The sequence below is a fragment of the Grampus griseus genome (assembly GCF_964374135.1).
Source record: "Grampus griseus genome assembly, chromosome: 15".
NCBI classification, from domain to species: domain Eukaryota; kingdom Metazoa; phylum Chordata; class Mammalia; order Artiodactyla; family Delphinidae; genus Grampus; species Grampus griseus.
In genome coordinates this window covers 21,894,980-21,915,108 of record NC_139009.1, presented here as the reverse complement: position 1 = coordinate 21,915,108, position 20,129 = coordinate 21,894,980, and the positions used below count along the sequence as shown (strand labels likewise).

The window sequence follows — 20,129 nt, the reverse complement described above, 5'->3', positions numbered from 1 at the left end:
TTCTACCATCGTCACCATCACCACCATCACCATCACTAAAGTCCCTGGCACAGGACTCAGCAGGAAACATTAGTTGTCACCCTCTTCCTCTCTTAAGTATTAGCCCAACTGGCCTGCTCTTAGTCATAATAGGCTAGGAATCAGATCACCTGGGTGGAGACTCTGGGTAAACCCTTTCACCTCTCTGAGCCTCAGTTTCCTCATCTATCGCTCTGAAGTTAGCAGGGCTGCTGTTCTTTCTACGGACCAGAGTTTTGGATGATTACTTGGCCGCTCTGAGCCTCAAGATCATCATTCAGAAAACATGGGCATCTGAGCCTCTGCTCTGTCCATCTCACAGTCACTGTTCAGAACACAAGAGATAACAAACGTGAGGGTACTATGTAACTGCACACGGCTATATACACATGAAGGGTCATTAGTGGACCTGTGGTAAAGCCTGGGGGCACAAAGATGACAGACCACGTGGTCGAGATAAGGCATTTGTTCAGGCCACTTCATCTCTCTGGGCTACAGGTTCTTCATCTTTAAGGGGAATAGTAATAATAATCTGGAATAATAATCCCCAACTCTTCCCTACAACACAGGACATGCTTGGACAAATAAATGACTCACACGAACGAGCCCCAAGGCCTTGGGGAAATCAGGGAAGAAATCGGGGCCATGTGAATCACACTCCATTTTTCATTACATTTATGCTTTCAGCTAAGCTTTCATTCTTGGATGCCTTCCTGACCTAATCATGCTTAGAACTGCCTCTCCTCTTACACCACCAGCTGAAATACGCTTGGAAAAAAGCAAGATTAAGGTAATATTAACGTAAGCCTAAAATTTTAAGCAGTAACTCTGTAGCCTTTCACCCCCGCCCCACCAAAAGGAAAATGAAGCCACCGAATTCATTATAAAACCTATTAGGTTTCGCATGATCTCTGCTTCAGATAATCTGTCCCCTTTCCTGTCCTGAATAAATAAGATTTACTCTAGTCAGGGACTCGTAGATTCAGGATGGTGTTGAGAGCTGGGAGAATGATGTCGGGGATCTAGGAACCTAAACATAGGAATCCCTAGGAACTACACAGTAAAGTTCGTGATTGTTCTGGAAAAATAGAGGACTAAGAAACAAAAAGGACCTTTCCATTTATTTTTCCTACATTGGATGTGGCACTCACTGGTTCTCTGACTGGCAGCAAACCCAAAGAAGTACTCAGGGTTCTGGGATGGTGGGGAGAAATGGAGCTGTAGGACCCAGGAAAGCTGACCCCGCTCTCTGGAACCCTCCATCCAGTGCCTCTGGCCCACGACTCAGTGGTCCTGTTGCTCGCTAACAGTTTACCCCAGGTGGGTCCTGCAGCCCTGCTGCACTGTTGCTGGGACCACCACCCTGTCTGTGCTATTTACAGCTCACCAGAACTTTCACTTTCAGCATGGCACTGAGGGCTTCCCTGGTGGCGCAGTGGTTAAGAATCTGCCTGCCAATGCAGGGGACACGGGTTCGAGCCCTGGTCCGGGAGGATCCCACATGCCGCGGAGCAACTAAGCCCATGCGCCACCACTACTGAGCCTGCGCTCTAGAGCCCGTGTGCCACAACTACTGAGCCCTTGTGCCACAACTACGGAAGCCTGCGGGCCTAGAGCCCGTGCTCCACGACAAGAGAAGCCACCGCAATGAGAAACCCGCACACTGCAACCAAGAGTAGCTCCCGCTCGCCGCAACTAGAGAAAGCCCGTGCACAGCAACGAAGACCCAACGCAGCCAATAAATAAACAGATAGATACAACATTAAAGAAATAAAAGATGTTTAAAAAAACACACCGAAAAACACGGCATTGAGCCCCCCAGCCGGCGCATGGGAGAGGTTCAGCCCCATCTCTTAGAGGCTAAGGCTTAGAGAGGCCAGGGGAGAAACCAGGGCTCAGACTCACACACTCCCCCACTCCCGCTGGCCCCAGGACTGGTGCTCTTCCCATGAACCAGGAAGGATGCAAAGCATGGAGCCTGAAAAAGCCTCCTGCAAAGCAAGTCTGAGGAAGAGGGAGAAGGTGACACGACAGACGGAGCATTAACAGAGTGGTGAGACTTGGGGCTCCGTGAGTCCACCTACGGCTGCTGTCTTATGTGAACATAAGGTTTACAGACGAGGCAAAGGAATTTGCTCAAAGCATGTACCTGGCATCAGAATCAACGGTGACTAGCTCCTGGGGGCATGGTTGGTGGGTGAGCCAGCAGGCTTCCGCGTCCCACGGCAGAGGACACCCCCAAGAGAGCCCGTCCAGTCCAGCCTTTGACCCTCAGATCCTCCCCCTGGACCAAATCCGGAGCCTTTAGCCATACACCCTGGTCTAGGCTAAGCCCCCGACCAAGTTCCCGGGGACCCGTGTGGTTCACCCGCAAGGCTCCACTGCTCACTCAGCTCGGGCTCCTGCCACGGCCTGGTTTAGGAAGGCCCCAGGACTGTTTTCTCTTCCAGTGCCAACAGAGAAACCCTTCAGGGAAGGGTTGAATTCCCGGAGGATGTCTGGAAATATAAGGAAAAGATGTTCGTCATCACTGCCCCAAGGCAATCTTCAGATTCCTTTGGTAAGTGCCGGGGGTGCTGGCGACAAAGCAGAGCGCCCGCCCCACAGCCCTCACCCTTACTGTTCGCTTGGCCCCCAAAACAAAACGTCCAGCAGGCTGATGCCGGACCACGTGTGCGGCACACAAGGGCGCTCGATGAATTAGTGCTGGATAAATGCCAGTCTGGTTAAGGTGCTGCTCTCGGGTGCTTTGCTTTTTTCTCTAAATATGTAATCGCTTTACTGAGATATAAGTCACATAACATAGAATTCACCAATTTAAAGTACAATTCAATAGCTTTTAGTACATTCATACAGTTGTGCCACCATCACCCCATAAACTTTAGAACATTTTCATCACCCCCAGAAGAGACTCCGTAGCCACTAGTGGTCCCTCCCCATTTCTTCCAGCCCCATGGCAACCACTAATCTACCTTCTATCTCTATGGGTTTCCTTATTCTGGACATTCATATAAATGGAACCATACAATACAACACGTCCTTTGTGACTGGCTTCCTTCACTTAGCAAGTTATCAATGTTCATCCATGTTTAGCATGTATCAGTACTTCATTCTTTTTTACTGGCAAATAATATTCCATTGTATGGCTACAACTGTTCAACGTATTCTCTCATAATCCTTTTTATTTCTATACTTATGTCTCCTCTTTCATTTCCGAGTTTTAGGCTCTCTTCCCACCATCCACCTTGGTCAGTCTAATTGCTCGCTGATTTGGTCCATCTTTTCAATCTCACACATTCTAATGCCTTTACCATGCTGGAGCTACACTTTTCACTCTGCAGCCCCCCCCCAGCTTGGCTGAAAACTCCTGAGAGCAGGGTCTGTATACAGCCCTGAGCCTCGCATGGGCTCAATAAACGTTTATGCACTGAATTAAGAAGAACTTAAAGTTCAGAAAGGTTAGGAGAACTGTTAAAAGTCATACATTATTAAGAATAGAATCCTAGGCTAGAACCTGATCTCTCAGCTCGTGTTAGAGGGTACTTTCCCCAGACCTACAATCTACTAGGATGTGGGAAAGGAACTGGCTAGGTATCAGTCAGGACTTTCAGGCATCATGCCATCCAGCAGAGCACTCTCTCCAACCAAGCACTGCTACAGGGCCTACACAACACAGATGGATTGAACTCATTCCTTGTGGCTCTGGGGACATTGTACCAATGGATGGCAATTACTCTGATCTACTCAATAGAAGGAAGAGCTGCGAGATCACTCGAGCTATCTGAAAACGGAAGGGATTGTCCCAGACTCCCCATTACTGGAAGCATCCAGCATTGGCTAGCTAGGTACCTATCAGGAATGTCACAGAAGGCACTGCTCATTGGACAGGACAAGAACTTGCTGGTGCACACAGTTACCTCTGCCAGGAACATTCAATCCCCTTTTCTTATCCGATGAATTCCAGTTCTTAAAGCCCTCTTTCAAAAGGCAGGGTAACAGCCTTCTTATTTATTTTCCCCTAAACTTTGTACATGGCTATAATTATTGGTACACATGTCTGTCTTTAGGGAGACGTGTCCCTAAAGAGACTTCAGTGATGTCATCAGGGCAGGGACCTCACCTCATTCTCCTGTTTCCCAAGCACCCAGCACGGCTGTATTTGCTGGATTACATTGAATAGGGAGTTGAACCGAGGTTCTGTTCTGACCCTATGTTCTCATAAGCTTTCCAACACATTGCCACGTGATTATTTCTCCATGAATTATCCAGTCCCTACAGCCAATCTGTCTTCACAACTCTGGTAAGGAAGTCTGAACAGGCAATGTTCCACCGCTGGGCTAAGCGTGTCAGGGCGTCCACCCAGATGACGCTGTCTTAATATTTTATAAATCATTTTAGTGAAAGATCTTGAGTCAGATGATTTCCAATCATGTTATCAACCACAATAGCATGGGAATCAGAAAGCCCAGCAAGTTGTGTATGCTGGCCCAGCTCATAGCCCAATTACATTCACAAACGCAACCCAAATCGTCTGCTAGAGATGGCGGAGCTTATTCCTAGCTCTTGTGTGTGGACCTAGAAATAAGGAAGATGGGAAGTACTCGTGCCACAGAACTGTACCTACTTAAAATCAACAGGATTTGCAAATAGCAAGAACAGATAACACGCATGAAATCCAACCAGTTCTGCCCATGTGGCGATCAAACCACCTTTATCATCAAAGTCTCGGTGACTTAAAGCTCAAATAATTTCTTAGCTGCTAAAGATATATTACAGAGGGATAATTACGAGAAAAGTAAATGAGAATGGGACCGATTAAATTCCTCTCAGGCAAAATCGTTAGCCAGAAGATTTTAAGGGAAAATAATTCAATTGTAACATTTTTTTGTACGCGTACTTTAAGAACAAGCACTGTGCATGCACTAAGGAGAATAAAAAGATGAATAAGACCATTCAAAGAATGTAGTCAGGCTTAAAAAAAATCATTCCGAACAGGTTGTTGATGAAGTAATTTAAAGAAAAGGTTGCACCCCAAATATGGCTGTGTTTGCAGAGCCTGAACAAGGTAATTTCATCATCACTGCTGCAATAGCAGCGTTTCCTAAACCAACACCAGGAATTCAACGTCTTTGTATGCAGTGGTGCGTAATACAGCCCAAGCCTAGATCAACGCCTCCCCGAAAGGTGTTCTGCTCTGAATGACAGGCAAAGCAAACATGGGTTTCCTTTATTTCCTTCTTCAATCATTTCTTAATAATAACTTGCACTAAGGGTTGGCCTGAGCATTCTTTCCCTCTTACTCTCTTCCTTCCTCGGACAAATACAATTTCTCTTAAAAAAAAAAAAAAAAAAAGGCTTTAATCGCTCTCAAGCAACAGAGCAGGGCGACCGCCTCGGGGAAGCAGCGACCCCTGCCGAACGCTGCTGTTTCCTGCCACCCTTCCCTGCCAAGCCCGCGGCCGCCGCCAGGGAGAGCTGCAGAAACGCGCAGGGCGGCGGCGAGCCCGCCTCGGACCCCCGGGAGCGCGTACTTACTGGGCAAGGTGGTGACGCTGCTGAGGTTCTGATCGCCGCCAGCGCTGCGTCGTCGTGGGGACAAAAAAGAAAATGAAGGTTAAAACGGCCAGCGACGCTGAAACACCTCAGACACCACCAAGACAGACCTTGCTCCTTCTGAGAAACACCCTGGGGGCTTGGGGCTTGCCCTTTCCTCATTATTTTTGTATAAAAACTGAAAAACCAGAATACAGCAACTTCTCTCTCCTTTGCCCCACAAACCAGAACGTCCAAACAAAAAACTGGCTTAAACCGTCATGGCTGACTTTGAGCTTTGACCTTGAGGCAGGGGAATTAAGTGGGCCTCTTCAGCCCCATCTTCCAAAGGGGAAATGGCCCTTCCCTGGATGCAGAGCCCAGCCCAGCGCCGACTAGCCACTGCAGCTGTGCATTATTATTATTAAAAAAAAAAAGTTTGCCTTCATGTTTCTCGTCCTGTTTGGCTTGGGGAAAACCCGGTTTTTAAAGGGTATCTTTTAGAGAGCAACCCATCTTCTGAGCCGCTTCTAAAATTCCAAGGAAATCAAAGTTGGATGGGTTTCTAGGCATGACAATAAGCAGCATTCCAGAGTTGATTGGATTCCCTACTTTTCCATATCCCCTCATTCTCTGCCAAGTATGTCTGGGAACATTTCAAAGGTTCTCAAAACGTCTGGGGTTTAACTCTGTGTAGCATCGCCAGGGAGGATGCCAGGGATTCAACGCTCAGGTTCAAGCTGGTGCCAGAGATGCTGGATTCCAGGTTGAGGGAACACCGAACCTGCCCTCTCCCGCTTGGCATGAGCTGGGCTTTCATAGCAGAGGTGAAGCAGGAGCGCTGCTCCCCGCAGCCTGGGGCTGCCTGGGTTTGACTACAGGCAGAGCAAGAACAAGCCTGCACAAAATACACATGATGGGGGGTGTGCTGCATTAGGGGTCAGGAGCCATCTACTCTACCTTTTGCTCTTTTACCATCTGACTGTGTGACCTTGGACAGGTTACTTGCCCTCTCTGAGCCGTGCTTCATCATCTGTAAAATGAAGGCCCTTTAATAGTGATCCCAGCTACCATTTACACCTACCTTTGTGTCAGGCACTGTGCTGGGCATTTAAATTCTCTGTAAGCCTCGCGGCAATGCTAAGGCAGTATTATTGTCTCTGTGTCAAAGATGAGACCAGCTCAGAGAGGTTGAATAACTTACCCAAGGTCACACAGAGAGGGCAGCTGGGGCTCCTACACAACCCGGGTTCTGAAGGCTGCTGCCTCCTGCTGAGGTGACTGCCCAGAGGGAGAAAGGCAAGCCCAAACTTTTCCAACCCAAACGTCTGAGTAGTTTTTCTCCTAAACTCCTGCTCAGGTCCTGGCTTGTTTTGGGGGAATATCTGGTTTGGGGAAGCTGATAAATACCTTCCTTAAATTAAACCTAGAAATTTCTCATGGAAAAGCACTAGGTTGACTCATCCTTCTGCTAGAGAACTTGTTTTCTACATGCTCAGGGGTCCTCCCCTGCCCTGCGACGGGGCGTCTCTGGGCCTTGCCACGCCTGCACTTACCTCCAGGACAGACCTCGATACTGAGTAAAGACGTCCAGGACGTTCCCAGGCTTGGATCCAGCCCCATTACCTGCCTGAAAGGGAACCACAAGGGGGTGATTTCCTTGCCTGCTCACCAGAGGGTCTGTGTTCTCGTCCTGGCTGGGCCGGAATGTCCGGCACTTTAGAATCTAGCGTCTTGAGAGCACCACGTCTTGACCTGCATCCTGCCTCGTCAGAAACGAGTGCTACTTCCCACTGGGAATTCTGGGGCCCTCCAAGGGCAGCCTCACCCTAAGAAACCCTGCCCGGACCCTAGCCTGGCAGAAGCGCTCTGAAAATTATACTGCAGTGTACAGTTTTCCAGAGGACACATTTCAGGGCCCCATTTTCCTCATTTTTTAAGTCGTGAACTGTATCAGAAAGAGAAGTATCCTGTAATCCTTTGATGTGAATAGGTCTCACATATGTACAATTGGAAAAATTAAAATGAAACGCCACGTACCTACTCCTCAGCTAAAGAAAGAGCGGGGTCTTTTAAAACCACACCCTGACACACTCTGCAGGTGCACGTCCGTTGCCTAAAGCACGTTATTTCCCAGCAGAGCCATTCCAAAGGTCATGCCAAGGGCTAGCCTCCCAGGCAGCCTGTGGGGGAGGCTGGCCTCCAGGAGAGGAGCCTTGCTGCCTCCCCAGGTAGTCCTGAACAGCTGGGCTGATTCTGTTTCTTGTGTTTTTTTTTTTTTTTTGGCCATGCCTCGGCTCCTGGGATCTTAGTTCCCCAACCAGGGATAGAACCTGGGCCACAGTGGTGAAAGCGCTGAGTCCTAACCACTGGACAGCCAGGGCATTTCCAGCTGCGTCAGGCCACACCCAGCAGGAAGTGGCTGGGATGAGCTGTGCTGCCTGTCCTTCCCAGAAGGTTAGGAGCTATAGGGCCTTCGGGGTGAAGAGTACCTGAGGGGTCATGGAGGAGACGGCTACAGGGCAGGGAAAGAATTCTAGCCTCAGAGTCAGGACCTGGGAGTCCTGTCCTCACCCAGCAGTTACAAGCTATTGGCTGCGGTACTCACTTCGCTTCAACCGGCTTCACCTCCTTTGTTGGTTTCAGTTTGAGGAGAGTCATATGGCCCAGGATTTCGTTGAGGATATTGAGTGAGATCATATCAATGTGAAGAGGCCACAGACATGAAAGGTGTCAGCTGGTATTTGAGGGAAAATTCTACTGATCCAGAGAACAGCAGCTGGACTCCTCTGTAATGAGTCACTGTGGACCTGAAGTTCGAGAGCTTCAGAGCCCCCCTACCCTGGCTCTCTAAGGACCTGATTCTGCTTTTTCTGGATAGCTTTTTGCTGGGCCTGGGAGGTCACCACAGCCACCTGCAGACATAGGCTGGGTCATCGTTAGTACCTCTGTCTTTTCCACGGACCCCAGTTTTCTCACCCCTCCCCCATTAGTACTCGTTCCTGTCCCATCATCCCATTGCCCTTGGGACCTTCCCTTCGCTTTCCTACATGGACAAAACAAAGCACCGGGTCTTTGAAGGGGCCCTACACCCCACCACCGACAGGCTGTGCGGTTTGGGCTAGGTTACTTTCATTTCAGGGGCTCCTTCTGGGGTCCCCCCACTTCCTGCTCTCTCCTTCATTCCCATGTTAGGAGAGGAAGGATGAGGTTAGAATGGAGGTGGGAAAACACGATGGGCCAGGGAATGCCGGATTCCAGGGTGGGCATGGAGGTGGGGAGGGACTGAGGTTGGGACCAGAGACGGCAACGCTTAAGGTCCAGGAGTGAGATTCTCCTATTAACCAAGATCATCTCCTCTCCTGCCCCTTCCTTCCACCGTCAGTAACTCACCGTGAGCGAATCACCCAGGGCTCCGATGACCTTGATGTCAGCCAGCTTCAGCCTGTGAACTGAAAACAAAGATGAACAGACGGTGGGCTTCTTGTCTCCTCTGAAAGCAAAGGAGCGTCTTCCAGGAAAACTGAGACAAAGTAGAACAATTCAGCTTGGACAAAGATATTAAAAGGCCATCCTTGCCCTAAACCTCAGCAGTAGGAGCCGTGGAGCCTGACTGCCAGTCTCCTCCGTGGGGCGCCTGGACACAGGGCTCGGGAGCTGGAAGGTGGCCCCACTTTCGGAGAGGTGTCTGCTGCTGTTGGGTGAACCTGATGCCACAGGTGGGCAGTTACTCTCAGGGCGTGAAACAGCCCCTGGCGACATGATCTGGGAGTAAGGAGGGGATTGTGGTGGAGGTGAAACCCATACTTCATCCATTCTAGGATCTGTTGATAGTTGGGATAAAATATTATACCATCGTATTAGAAAAAAATCAGCTCGGTTTTTATGAAGGGAAAAGGGAAACGCCTTTATACTACTGTTTTTTAAAAACACTATGACAACCACTATCAAGGTGACGTTCACATCACATAAAAGGAAGCATTTTAAAGTCCACAATTCAGTGGCACTTCGTACATTCTCAGTGTTGTCCAACCATGACCTCTATCTAGTTCCAAAACGTTTTCATCACCCCCAGAAGAGACCTGTACCCACTAAGCAGTCATCCCTCACTCCCGCCAGCCCATGGCAACCACTATCTGCTTCCTCTCCATGGATTTACCTATACTGGATATTTCACGTAAATGGAATCATAAAATGTGACCTGTGTGTCTGGCTTCCTCCACTTTGCCTAATATTTTCAAGATTCACCCATGCTGTAGCAGGTGCAAATACTTCAGTCTTTCTTATGGCTGACTAATACTCCATTGTGTGGATATACCACATTTTCCTATTCCTTCATCTGTTGATGGACATTTGGGTTGGTCCCATCTTTTGGGTACTGTATATAGTGCTGCTATGAACATTCATATACAAGTCTTTATTTGAATGCCTGTTTTGAATTATTTTGGGTATATACCAAGGAGTGGAACTTGGTGGGCCATAGGATAATCCTATGTTTAGCTTTCTGAGGAAACCCCAAACTGTTTTCCATAGCCTGCTACTATTTTATCTCTTGAGTTTAGGCATGTGCTATGATGTGGCTAAGCAGCTACTTACTTGTATGACAAACGTATTGGCCACCGAGCAGTGGCTGGGGGCCCTGGGGACAAAACCGTGGTCAGAAATGGAGAATGTGCTCAGGAAGCTCGCAGGATAAGCAGGGAATGAGAAACATCCATAGTTATAATAACTTATAGGCTGATGAATTCTATGGGAGGTAATAAAGTGATAAGAGGTTCAGGAGCTGGAGGAATGATTTACCCTCAGAGGTGTGTGTGTGGTGGGGGAGGAGAGTTTAGAGCAGGCCACATGGAGAAGGTCATGTCTGAACTCAGGATATGATGAGATAAGGATGCGGTGTGGTAAATCGTGTGACGTCCATAAAGAACGGATAGTTGTACAGTTTGACTTAAGTGAAGGGCATGGGAAGGAGACTAACAAGAAATAACACTGGAACCATAAACAAAATGAAAAAACAACCTACAGAATGGAAGAAAATATTTGCAAACGATGCATCCAACAAGGACTTAATTTCCAAAATATACAATATACAAACAGTTCATACAACTCAACAACAACAAAACAAACAACCCAGATCGAAAAAATGGGCATAAAACCTAAATAGACATTTCTCCAAAGAAGAAATACAAATGGCCAATAGGCACATGAAAAGATGCTCAATATCGCTAATTATTAGAGAAATGCCAAATCAAATGGTACAATGAGGTACCAACTCACACCGGTCAGAACGGCCACCATTAAAAAGTCTACAAATAACAAATGCTGGAGAGGATGTGGAGAAAAGGGAACCCTCCTATACATACGGTGGGAATGTAAGTTGGTGTAGCCACTATGGAAAACAGTATGGAGGTTCCTCAGAAAAAAAATTACCATATGATCCAGCAATCCCACTCCTGGGCATATATCCAGACAAAACTCTAATTTGAAAAGATACATGCACCCCCATGTTCATAGCAGCACTATTCACAATAGCCAAGACATGGAAACAAACTAAATGTCCTTCGATAGATGAATGGATAAAGAAGATGTGGTACATATATACAATGGAATATTACTCAGCCATAAAAAAGAATGAAATAATGCCATTTGCAGCAACATGGATGCAACCAGAGATTATCATACCAAGTGAAGTAAGTCAGAAAGAGAAAGACAAATACCATATGATATCACTTACATGTGGAATCTAGAATATGACACAAATGAACCTATCTACGAAACAGAAACAGCCTTGTGGACATAGAGAACAGACTTGTGGTTGCGAAGAGGGCAGGCGTTGGTGGAGGGATGGAGTGGGAGGTTGGGGGTTAGCAGATGTAAGCTATTATACAATATATGGAATGGATAAACAAAAATGTCCTACTGTATAACACAGAGGACCATTCAATAACTTATGATAAACCATAATGGAAAAGAATATTAAAAAAAGAATGTATCTATATATATATATGTATAACTGAATCACTTTGCTGTATAGCAGACATTAACACAATACTGTAAATCAACTATACTTCAATTAAAAAAAAAATAACATTGGAAATGTATGTTAGGGCCAAAGGCCTTTTATGCCTGGCTAACAATTTAGGAGCTTAACATGAATATTACACATATATACACACACATACACACATACATATACATATATATATTTACTTGCATATATACGCCTGTCCTATATCTATCTACCCCTTTACCTTATATACATACGGACTTGAATCCAAGTGCATTTTGGGAATCACACTTAAATTCCTTCTGCCATATGTGGCTCTGTCCCCTCAAATCACAAGTTCACCTCCCACTCCCCCAGGGCACCTCCTCCCATAGTCACTCCAACTTTGACACAGCTCCATCTTTCCTCAGATGTGCCTTTCATGGTCTCTAGCAGCGCGATGTTGCAGTAACTTGTCAATTAGCTTTCAGCCTTGGAAGAAGCCTAATAGAGCATTTGTACCACAGGGTGACCCACTACTTCAGTGGGGAAAGAAACCCATCATTTCAGTGGACCACTGCTTAAGATGGATAAACTGAAATCTGTCTGCCAGGAGGCTCTCTCGACAGCCCTTCTTTACCAAGTAACTCTATAACGAGGGCAGTAAAACACAGAGAACAAGATGCTTTCGACACCAGCAGGCTACATATAGCCTGCTTCACTCATCAACATCCAAATCATGGTGTATAATCACACCTGCATGGGAAGCTGTGTTAACAGTCAGTGGGATCAATGTTCAAAGAGATCTCTAGGTCTTGCCTCCTTCCACGGAGACGTCTTGTCTACCTGACTTCCATGCTGTCTGCAGATGTGGAACTGCTGGTCCCACTGAGGATTTCCTCTCATTGGAAAAGGAAAAGTCCCTGCCTCTTCCCTATGACAGCATGCAAAGTAACACATGCATAGCTGTGAATGTGTGTATGCAAAATATAGAGATTAGTGGTCTTCAAATTCGAGCATGCATCAGAATCATCTGAGAGCTTGTTAAAACACAGATGGTTGGTTGCCACCCTCGGAGTTTCTGATTTAGTAGGTCTGGGGTGGGCCCAATCCTATGTGGTTAGAAGAACATTATCAAATCACAAAGCCAGCTGCACACATTAGCACACATCGACGGGGCCAAGCCTGAGAACTTTCAAATGACCTCTTCTCAAAGAAATGAGGCTCTGGGTAAAAAAGGCAACAAAATGGAAAATAAGACCTCCTCCCTTCAACTCTAGACGGTTTATTTTAGCTCCTGATGGCGACAGTCAATCACCGTATTCTTGTTGCCATGATGTGTAATACAGTGAATTCTGTGAACACTAACTGGTGTGTCAAGGCTAGGGGACATCTTTGAGGCTGGTAAAATGTGGAAGAGATGGATAGATTTGCTTTGAAAGCACATTGCAGTTTGCTAAAGGGGCAGCTGAAACTGGCCATTCCTGTCTCCTAAATTTGTAGCAGGCAGAAAGGAAACACACATATATGCGCGCACTCGTGTACGTCCACATCTACGCGTGTGTGTATACACGTGTAGATTGGTGGGTATGTTGGGAGGGGTGGTTTTCTGTTGGTCATTCTGTAAGGAACGGCCTGTAAGAGATAATAAACCAAATGAACCAAGTCTAGATGGGAGGAGTTTGACTCAGCTGGGATCTTATTCAAATAGAACCCAACACACATTTCATTGGTTTGACATTCTGGAGACCTTGATTTGAGCTTTGTTAATATTATGTATATGATAAAGACACAGCCTGGAACCACAGCAAAGCACTTTAGCAATTGCTCTCCTTGGGGACAGAACTCTTTAGAGATAAGATTACATTTGTGTGGCTGATTAGCTAAACATTTTCTGGTACAAACTGTCCACCACCTTGAAAGCAGTTGATAAACACATCATTCACTCATCAAGATCTTTACAGAAGGGGCCTCTTATCAGAAGGCCATCCAAACTAAGATAAAAGATCATGAATAGACAGAAAATGGTTGACTAGAGTAGAGAAAGGGGAAACTGCCCGTTGGACATGAAAAGGAACAGCAGACTTGACGCTTGGGAGTTTTGTCTTGTGTAACCCAACAGCTTAAACCTGGGGCCATAACCTGAAAAACCAACTTTCTCTCGACTATCAGCTACGGCTGCCCAACCCTTTTGCTCTCAGATTTTAGGGACTTATATAAGGACTTCTGCAATGGTGGTAAACTGCTGGCACAGGTTGGGCCTTGTTTCTGTCTTTGAAGTGCGTTGGCATAAGTTTATGTGAAGAAATATGTGCCTCGCACACAGTAGGAGCTCAAGAAATGTGTTCAGTTGAATTAAAGGCTAAGGAAGAGGCTCTGTGTCAGAGACTACAGCTCTCAATGCTTTAAATGGTGGGAACTGCAGGGAAGGGAAATACATTCATCTGAGTGTCTTGAGGGTGAGTTTGAACTTGTCCAGTAGGCTGGTCACGCCGAGGGGACAGGCAGGCTGTTATATTCCCTGTGGGGCGTCACTACTTCCTAGTCACAGGCTAGGTTAGGCCACAAGACTCATGAGCAGGTGGTGACTATAGAGACGGTTTCAGGACGTACACTGGACAGTACACAGCTGATTCACAATGAAGTGAAACTCCTAGTGGTCACCCAGTGCCTGTAACCTGGGCATTTTTCATAGCAGCGCTTGAATAGCTCATTTTAGCCAAATGGGTAAAATAAATCACATCAGGGACTTAGAAAGGAATCAATAGCTTAAAATAAGTGAACTGTTCTAATTGATACTACTGGTGACAGTGGCACAGAATTAGCTTGGTGGACTCCTATTTTCTAATACTATGAATTTTCCCCTCTGCAAGGAAGGAGCAGCTTGACTTCAAGAGAGCCAGCTTCAATGGACAGGCGATGAGCCCTGTGCCCTCTGGCTCTTTATGGCCACTCTTCTGTTTACAAAATGCTACTCCTTTTCTCACTGGGAAAACCTTAAGTCATCTACCAGGCCCAGCATGTTATTCTTAGTTATCCCAACTATGTTAGGGACAGGGCCGTGAAGTAATATAAAATGATGTAAGTACTTATGAAGTTATAAAGTTCACAGGAGGTAGCACTCAGTAAATTGCATGTATGCACTGACCAGAAGGGAAAAATTGGAAGCACGCACGTGTGCATTCATTTATTCATGCTACCAAATAGCGACTGGTAATAACAATTACTTACATCAGCTCTATATATCCCATCCCAAGCCCCATAGATCAGTAGGAGAGGTTCATCACCTGTGGGCTCTGAATGGTGTGAGGGTGGGGCACCCGGGCTGCCAGGGGCTGGGACCTGTTGATGGAAGCAGTATCTTATTTTGAAATTATCACTTCTCCTTAGCTAGGTGTAGCTGTGGGTTGGTTTGAGAGAGACACTAGAAAAGGGGACTACAAAGAAGATTTTTGAAAACAACTCTGAAGATAAAACAGTTATTTTATAAGAGAGTCTTAGTGAAAAGTTGTCTTAACGGAAGGCATTTTGGTCCACTTGGTTTTTAAGATCGTTTTCAACTCTGGGAATTTCTGATTTGCGGAAGTAGGAATACTCCATAATTAAGATGAGTTCACCAACCATCATCAGGCTCCTACCATGTGCTGAGTCACTGCGGTTGTAAAGATAAGATGACCTGCTCTTACAAGTACGTATCAGAGGCCTTCATCTCAATTAGAAATTGCCAACATGATCTCCAGAAGAGTGAACGACCTCACCAGTACAACGATCATCAAGGGTAATAATGACGTGACCCTGTGCTAAGTCTTTTTCCCACCCTGACAGCCACAAGTATGATTAAAATGTCCAACCATAGATCAAGCGCAGTAGTGAAATGTGTTTTTTGTTTTTGTCCAGTTAGTTGTTGCCATTTTTCTAAAGACACTTTTCAGAGGGACTCAGAGGCGCAGGCCCAACGTTAGCCCACGAGGGCTGCCACCCAGTTGGCCAATGCTCATGTTTTGGTCCCAGGCCCGCTTGGTTAGATCAAGGAGGCATAAATCTATCCATCTGCTTATCCAAACAGCTTCTGTCACCAGAGTGTCTAAGATCTCAAGGCCTTGAGATTTCTTGTGCTTACATACTCAAGTGCCACTAAACAAGATAACCTTCAGGGTCAAGGAATAAAGAAGAGATTCACATTTTATTTGGCTTTCAGATGTTCAGATATGCTCTGATGGATTGGTTGGTTATCACTGTCATGATGGGAACATAATCTAGACAAGACTGCAAAATCTTTACACATCATCCTTTCGGAATGATAAGATTAAAAGAGGATGGATATCATTTCACTGTAAAGAGTACGGCTATTAAAACATTCAAATTCCCCCCTTCCTCTCTCTATACATACATACATCTTTGAGGTTTTGCTGTTGGAGGGCCTACATATGAAGCTAACAATTTGTTTCTGCTACTGAAGTTCTGCCAATACGAAGGGGCTGTCACTAAGTACGGGGGGAAAAAGTCTAAAGACTAAGTGTGTGTGTGTAAGACTTTTTTTAAAAAGACTTTTACCTTATTTATTTATTTTTTGGCTGCGTTGGGTCTTTGTTGCTACGTGCGGGCCTTCTCTAGTTGAGGTGTGTGGGCTTCTCATTGTGGTGGCTTCTCTTGTTTTGAAGCACAGGCTCTAGGCACGTGGGCTTCAGTAGCTGTGGCACACAGCCTCACGGGCTCTAGAGCACAGGCTCAGTAGTTGTGGCACACGGGCTTAGTTGGTCTGTGGCATGTGGGATCTTCCTGGACCAGGACTCAAACCCATGTCCCCTGCATTGGCAGGGGGATTCTTTTTTTTTCTTTTTTCTTTTTCTTTTTTTTTTTTTTTTTTTTGCGATACGCGGGCCTCTCATTGTTGTGGCTTCTCCTGTTGCGGAGCACAGGCTCCAGACACGCAGGCTCAGCGGCCATGGCTCACGGGCCCAGCCGCTCCACGGCATGTGGGATCTTCCCAGACCGGGGCACGAACCCATGTCCCCTACATCGGCAGGCAGACTCTCAACCACTGCGCCACCAGGGAAGACCTGTAAGACTTTTATCACCTATTCCATTATTCTGCAACTTAGTCAAGAACACCGAAGTTTTGGTGAGAAGATTTTTAACTTACTTGCCTGTCATTTGACTAGACTTGAGCGTGTAGAGCTAAGACAGGCATGAAGGGCGGGCTGACACTTAAACTTGTTCTACTAATACTCAGCAAAAGGAGACAAAGTGACTACAAAGATTTGCACACTGCGACATCTTCAAACTTCACTTTCCATCCTGGCAGGCACATGAGAGGCATTCAACAATCATCTAATAGATGAGTGAACAAGTGAACGAATCAATGAACAAATGAGTCACCCTCCAGGACCAAGCATGAGAACCTATCGCATTGTTGCAGAAACGCTCCTGGGTTGAGGTTGTGAGTCACGTGGGCCACCACACGGCTCTCCCGTGACCTCCCATGATCACGTGCACAGAGCCATCACTCAGAGGTTGGCTCACCTGGAGGAAAAGTTTCAGCCCTTAGGCAGCCCCTCTTTGGGAAGGTCTCTGCCTAGAATGTTCCATGAGCCTCATTTTCATGGCCCAGCACCAGTCATCTTGGAAACACAGAGAAGTAGTGAAAATGGCACGTTTGTAAGATGGCTTTCCAGTGTTTGAGTGCACTCTGCATATGGCTCTGACCGGGAGCTTGGACTGGTTATTTTTGCTTCCTGCTTAAAGGTAGTTTTATGTTTCAGAGAATAAGTTCACCTCATCGAGGCTTCCCAGCAGGGACAATGACATCAGCTCACTCACCTGACACTGGGCCCTTTGCAGAGCATGGCCTGGCACACAGTTAATGCTCAATAAATGCTTTCGATAATGTTATCATATTTTAGTTAAAGAATAATCAAACACAGGCATGAACTTACAAGTATACATACAGAGCTGTATGGCCTTGAAAACTTCTCAGGTGTATCTCAGATTGTGTACAAAGCCCTGTCATCTTAAGGCTGCTCTTACATTGATGGTTTTAGACCTCAGATGACTTTAAAAATCACTTGACTCAAGCCGTGTACCTGATGTGGGAATCGTGTCAGAGGGATCCTTGTCAGGACACCTGATTTCCGTTCCATCTCTCACCTAAAATGAGACACATGGAGAAATAAGAAGAAATGGATCTTGCAACCTAAGAAACTGGGTGAGAAGTGGGCCTCTATTTTGGAAGATATCACTTAGTACAGAAACCTAAGCATCATGTAGGATTTCTCCCTCTCCTTCAACACTCACATCTGAGCGTCCACAACACCCTTTCCAGATGTTCCCAAGCCGGCCCCCCTTTCCTAGTCCCTCAGCCTCAGGCTAGGTTCAGGCCTTGTCCCTTCTTCCTGGAACATGGCCCTGTTCACCATCATCACTGCTGCCGGCCTGTGGGCTTCCTCCCCAGCCTTCTGAATCCATTCAGAGGACTCTTTCTCTCTCAATATAAAAATCACTCCCTTGCCCAAATTCTCAGTGAAAGCAGGAATTTTCATCCATTTTGCTTCTTGTATGTCCAGAGCCTAGAAGGCTGCACAGTAGATGCTCAATAAACACTTGTTGGTTGAATAAGCATATTTCCACTCTGTGCTAACATCAGCATAAAGTCCACCCTCCTCAGCACGGGGTAGGAAGCCCCCAACATTCCAGACCTGACTCTCTGTCCCTCCACATCTTCGTCCGAACACCTACGTCTGCTCTTTCTTTCCCTTTCCCTCCCTCTGTTTCCCTCACTCCCACCCACCTGGCTTGACTTTTGTCATCCTCAGGCTGAGGTCATGGGTACTCTTGGGGAAGGCTTCTCAACTCTCTCCTGCCTGTCATTTGTTCTTCCGCTGTGTTCCCAGAATACCCCGTGGAAACCTTACGGCACTTTTTACATTGTGCTATCACTGCTGGTTGACTCCACTAGACTGAGTTCCTTGGGACAAGCAACGTATTTGTGTTTGTATCTCCTATGCCTGGTCCCCGTCCACCCACCCACCTGCCCACCCATTTGGTTATTCGGCTAATAGTGACTAGGTACCTGCTCTGAGTCACTGCCCCCATGGAGCATGCATCCTAATGGTACACAGCTAGTATTCAGTAAACGTATCCTGAAGATATGCATTGCTCCCTCTACTATAAAACTCATGGCATGTCAGATACTGTTATATGTGCCTTATACTTAATAACTTATTACAATTTAATAGCTCTATTAGGTAGCACTATGACCTATCACCATTTCCCAGATTTGAAAAACTAAGGCACAGAGAGGTTAAGTCCCCCTGACACAGAGCCAGTAAGTGCAAGAGTCTGGATTTGAACCCCGAGCCAGCGCTCTCAAATTGCGGCACCACGGTGCCTCTCAGATGTATCCTTACTGCTGTGATATTAGTTAGAAAGCACGGGACAAGCTGATACATCAAGTCTTTTACGCCGTATCTCTTGGGCTTTGTGGTGCAGGCCCAGGCCATCAGCTTTGCCTACACCCCTGGGAGTAAACCGCACCCTCTTTTATCCAATAGGGAGGCAGGGGCGGTGCTGGGACCACCACCAAATTTGTCTCAACCCATATTGGTCCCCAGTCCTCTGAGAAGGAGACAACCTTCAAGTGTTTCTTGCATCCTCAGAGGAGTGTGGAGTGCCCTATCTAACCTTGACAGGAAGTATCAGGAAGAGACTCGTGAGATACGTCATAAGCAAGACGTGTGTGAGGCAGGCCCCGGAGGTGTGGCCGCAGCGGAGGCCTTCCGGTCTCCATGCGACAGCTTTCAGGCTTCACCCCATTTCCCTGGCTTTTCTGGACTTTCTCTTCAGATTAAGGGCTCAGATGAGTTTTCAAAGACTTGTCAGAGATTTGGGGAGGGCCTGAAATTCTTGTCTCGCATCAAAATAGACGGGGAACAGGTAGTGCTGAGCCCCCCAACACACCCCGTGAAGCCATGGGATGCTGGTTGCCGAGGCCGTTTTAAAGACGGAGCTGGAGGGCAGCCCTGCGTCAAGCACCAAGGGGACAGCCACGCATGTGCTCCTTCACTCTTCTCCAACCTACCCATGGGGTCCAGGACACAAAGAACTGCCCTGGAAGACTTCAAAAAGACTCAGCAAGGTACGGCCCCTGGTTCATTTGCATGTTTGTCAATCACAGAAAAACCTCCCCGTACCTCAAACTTCGCCTGGGATTTCTGCAACCTGGGCGGGTAGTTGCTGTTCCTGTAGGTGAACAGATAGGGATTCTCCTGCAGAGAAAGGCATGCGTTGTAACCACGATCCGTATCCTGTAATCATCAGCTTTCATCACCCAGCAATGCCTTTGGCCAATCTGAAACATTCATACCATCCTTTAAAGGATGGGAGAAACATTCTCTGGCTTTTCTTCTCTGGACTGCTCATTAGTTCCCTGAGGGAGTTCATTAACATTTTGAAATTTCCCATTTGCAGCAGTCAGCATCTTTTGCTCTCTACCCGAGGTCCATGCCAACAGGCAAAGTAGGTATATTTCCATGAAAAGAGAACCTAATCTTAAGTTTCCCGAGAGCCAAGGCAAAGAGGAAAAGAGGGTGAATTA

General features: G+C 46.6%; 1 protein-coding gene across 1 annotated transcript in view; it reads right to left on the bottom strand.

Moving 5' to 3' along the window:
- The window catches only part of PLB1 (phospholipase B1), a gene marked incomplete at its 5' end in the record, with an annotated part of 123,289 nt that overhangs the window by 55,562 nt on the left and 47,598 nt on the right, over positions 1-20,129 (bottom strand). Inside the window, 6 exons of the mRNA XM_082672605.1 lie at positions 2,408-2,516; positions 5,554-5,597; positions 7,107-7,180; positions 8,944-9,002; positions 17,620-17,683; positions 19,726-19,800. Of these exons, the coding sequence (XP_082528731.1) occupies positions 2,408-2,516; positions 5,554-5,597; positions 7,107-7,180; positions 8,944-9,002; positions 17,620-17,683; positions 19,726-19,800 (425 nt within the window). The remainder of the gene's footprint in view (positions 1-2,407; positions 2,517-5,553; positions 5,598-7,106; positions 7,181-8,943; positions 9,003-17,619; positions 17,684-19,725; positions 19,801-20,129) is intronic.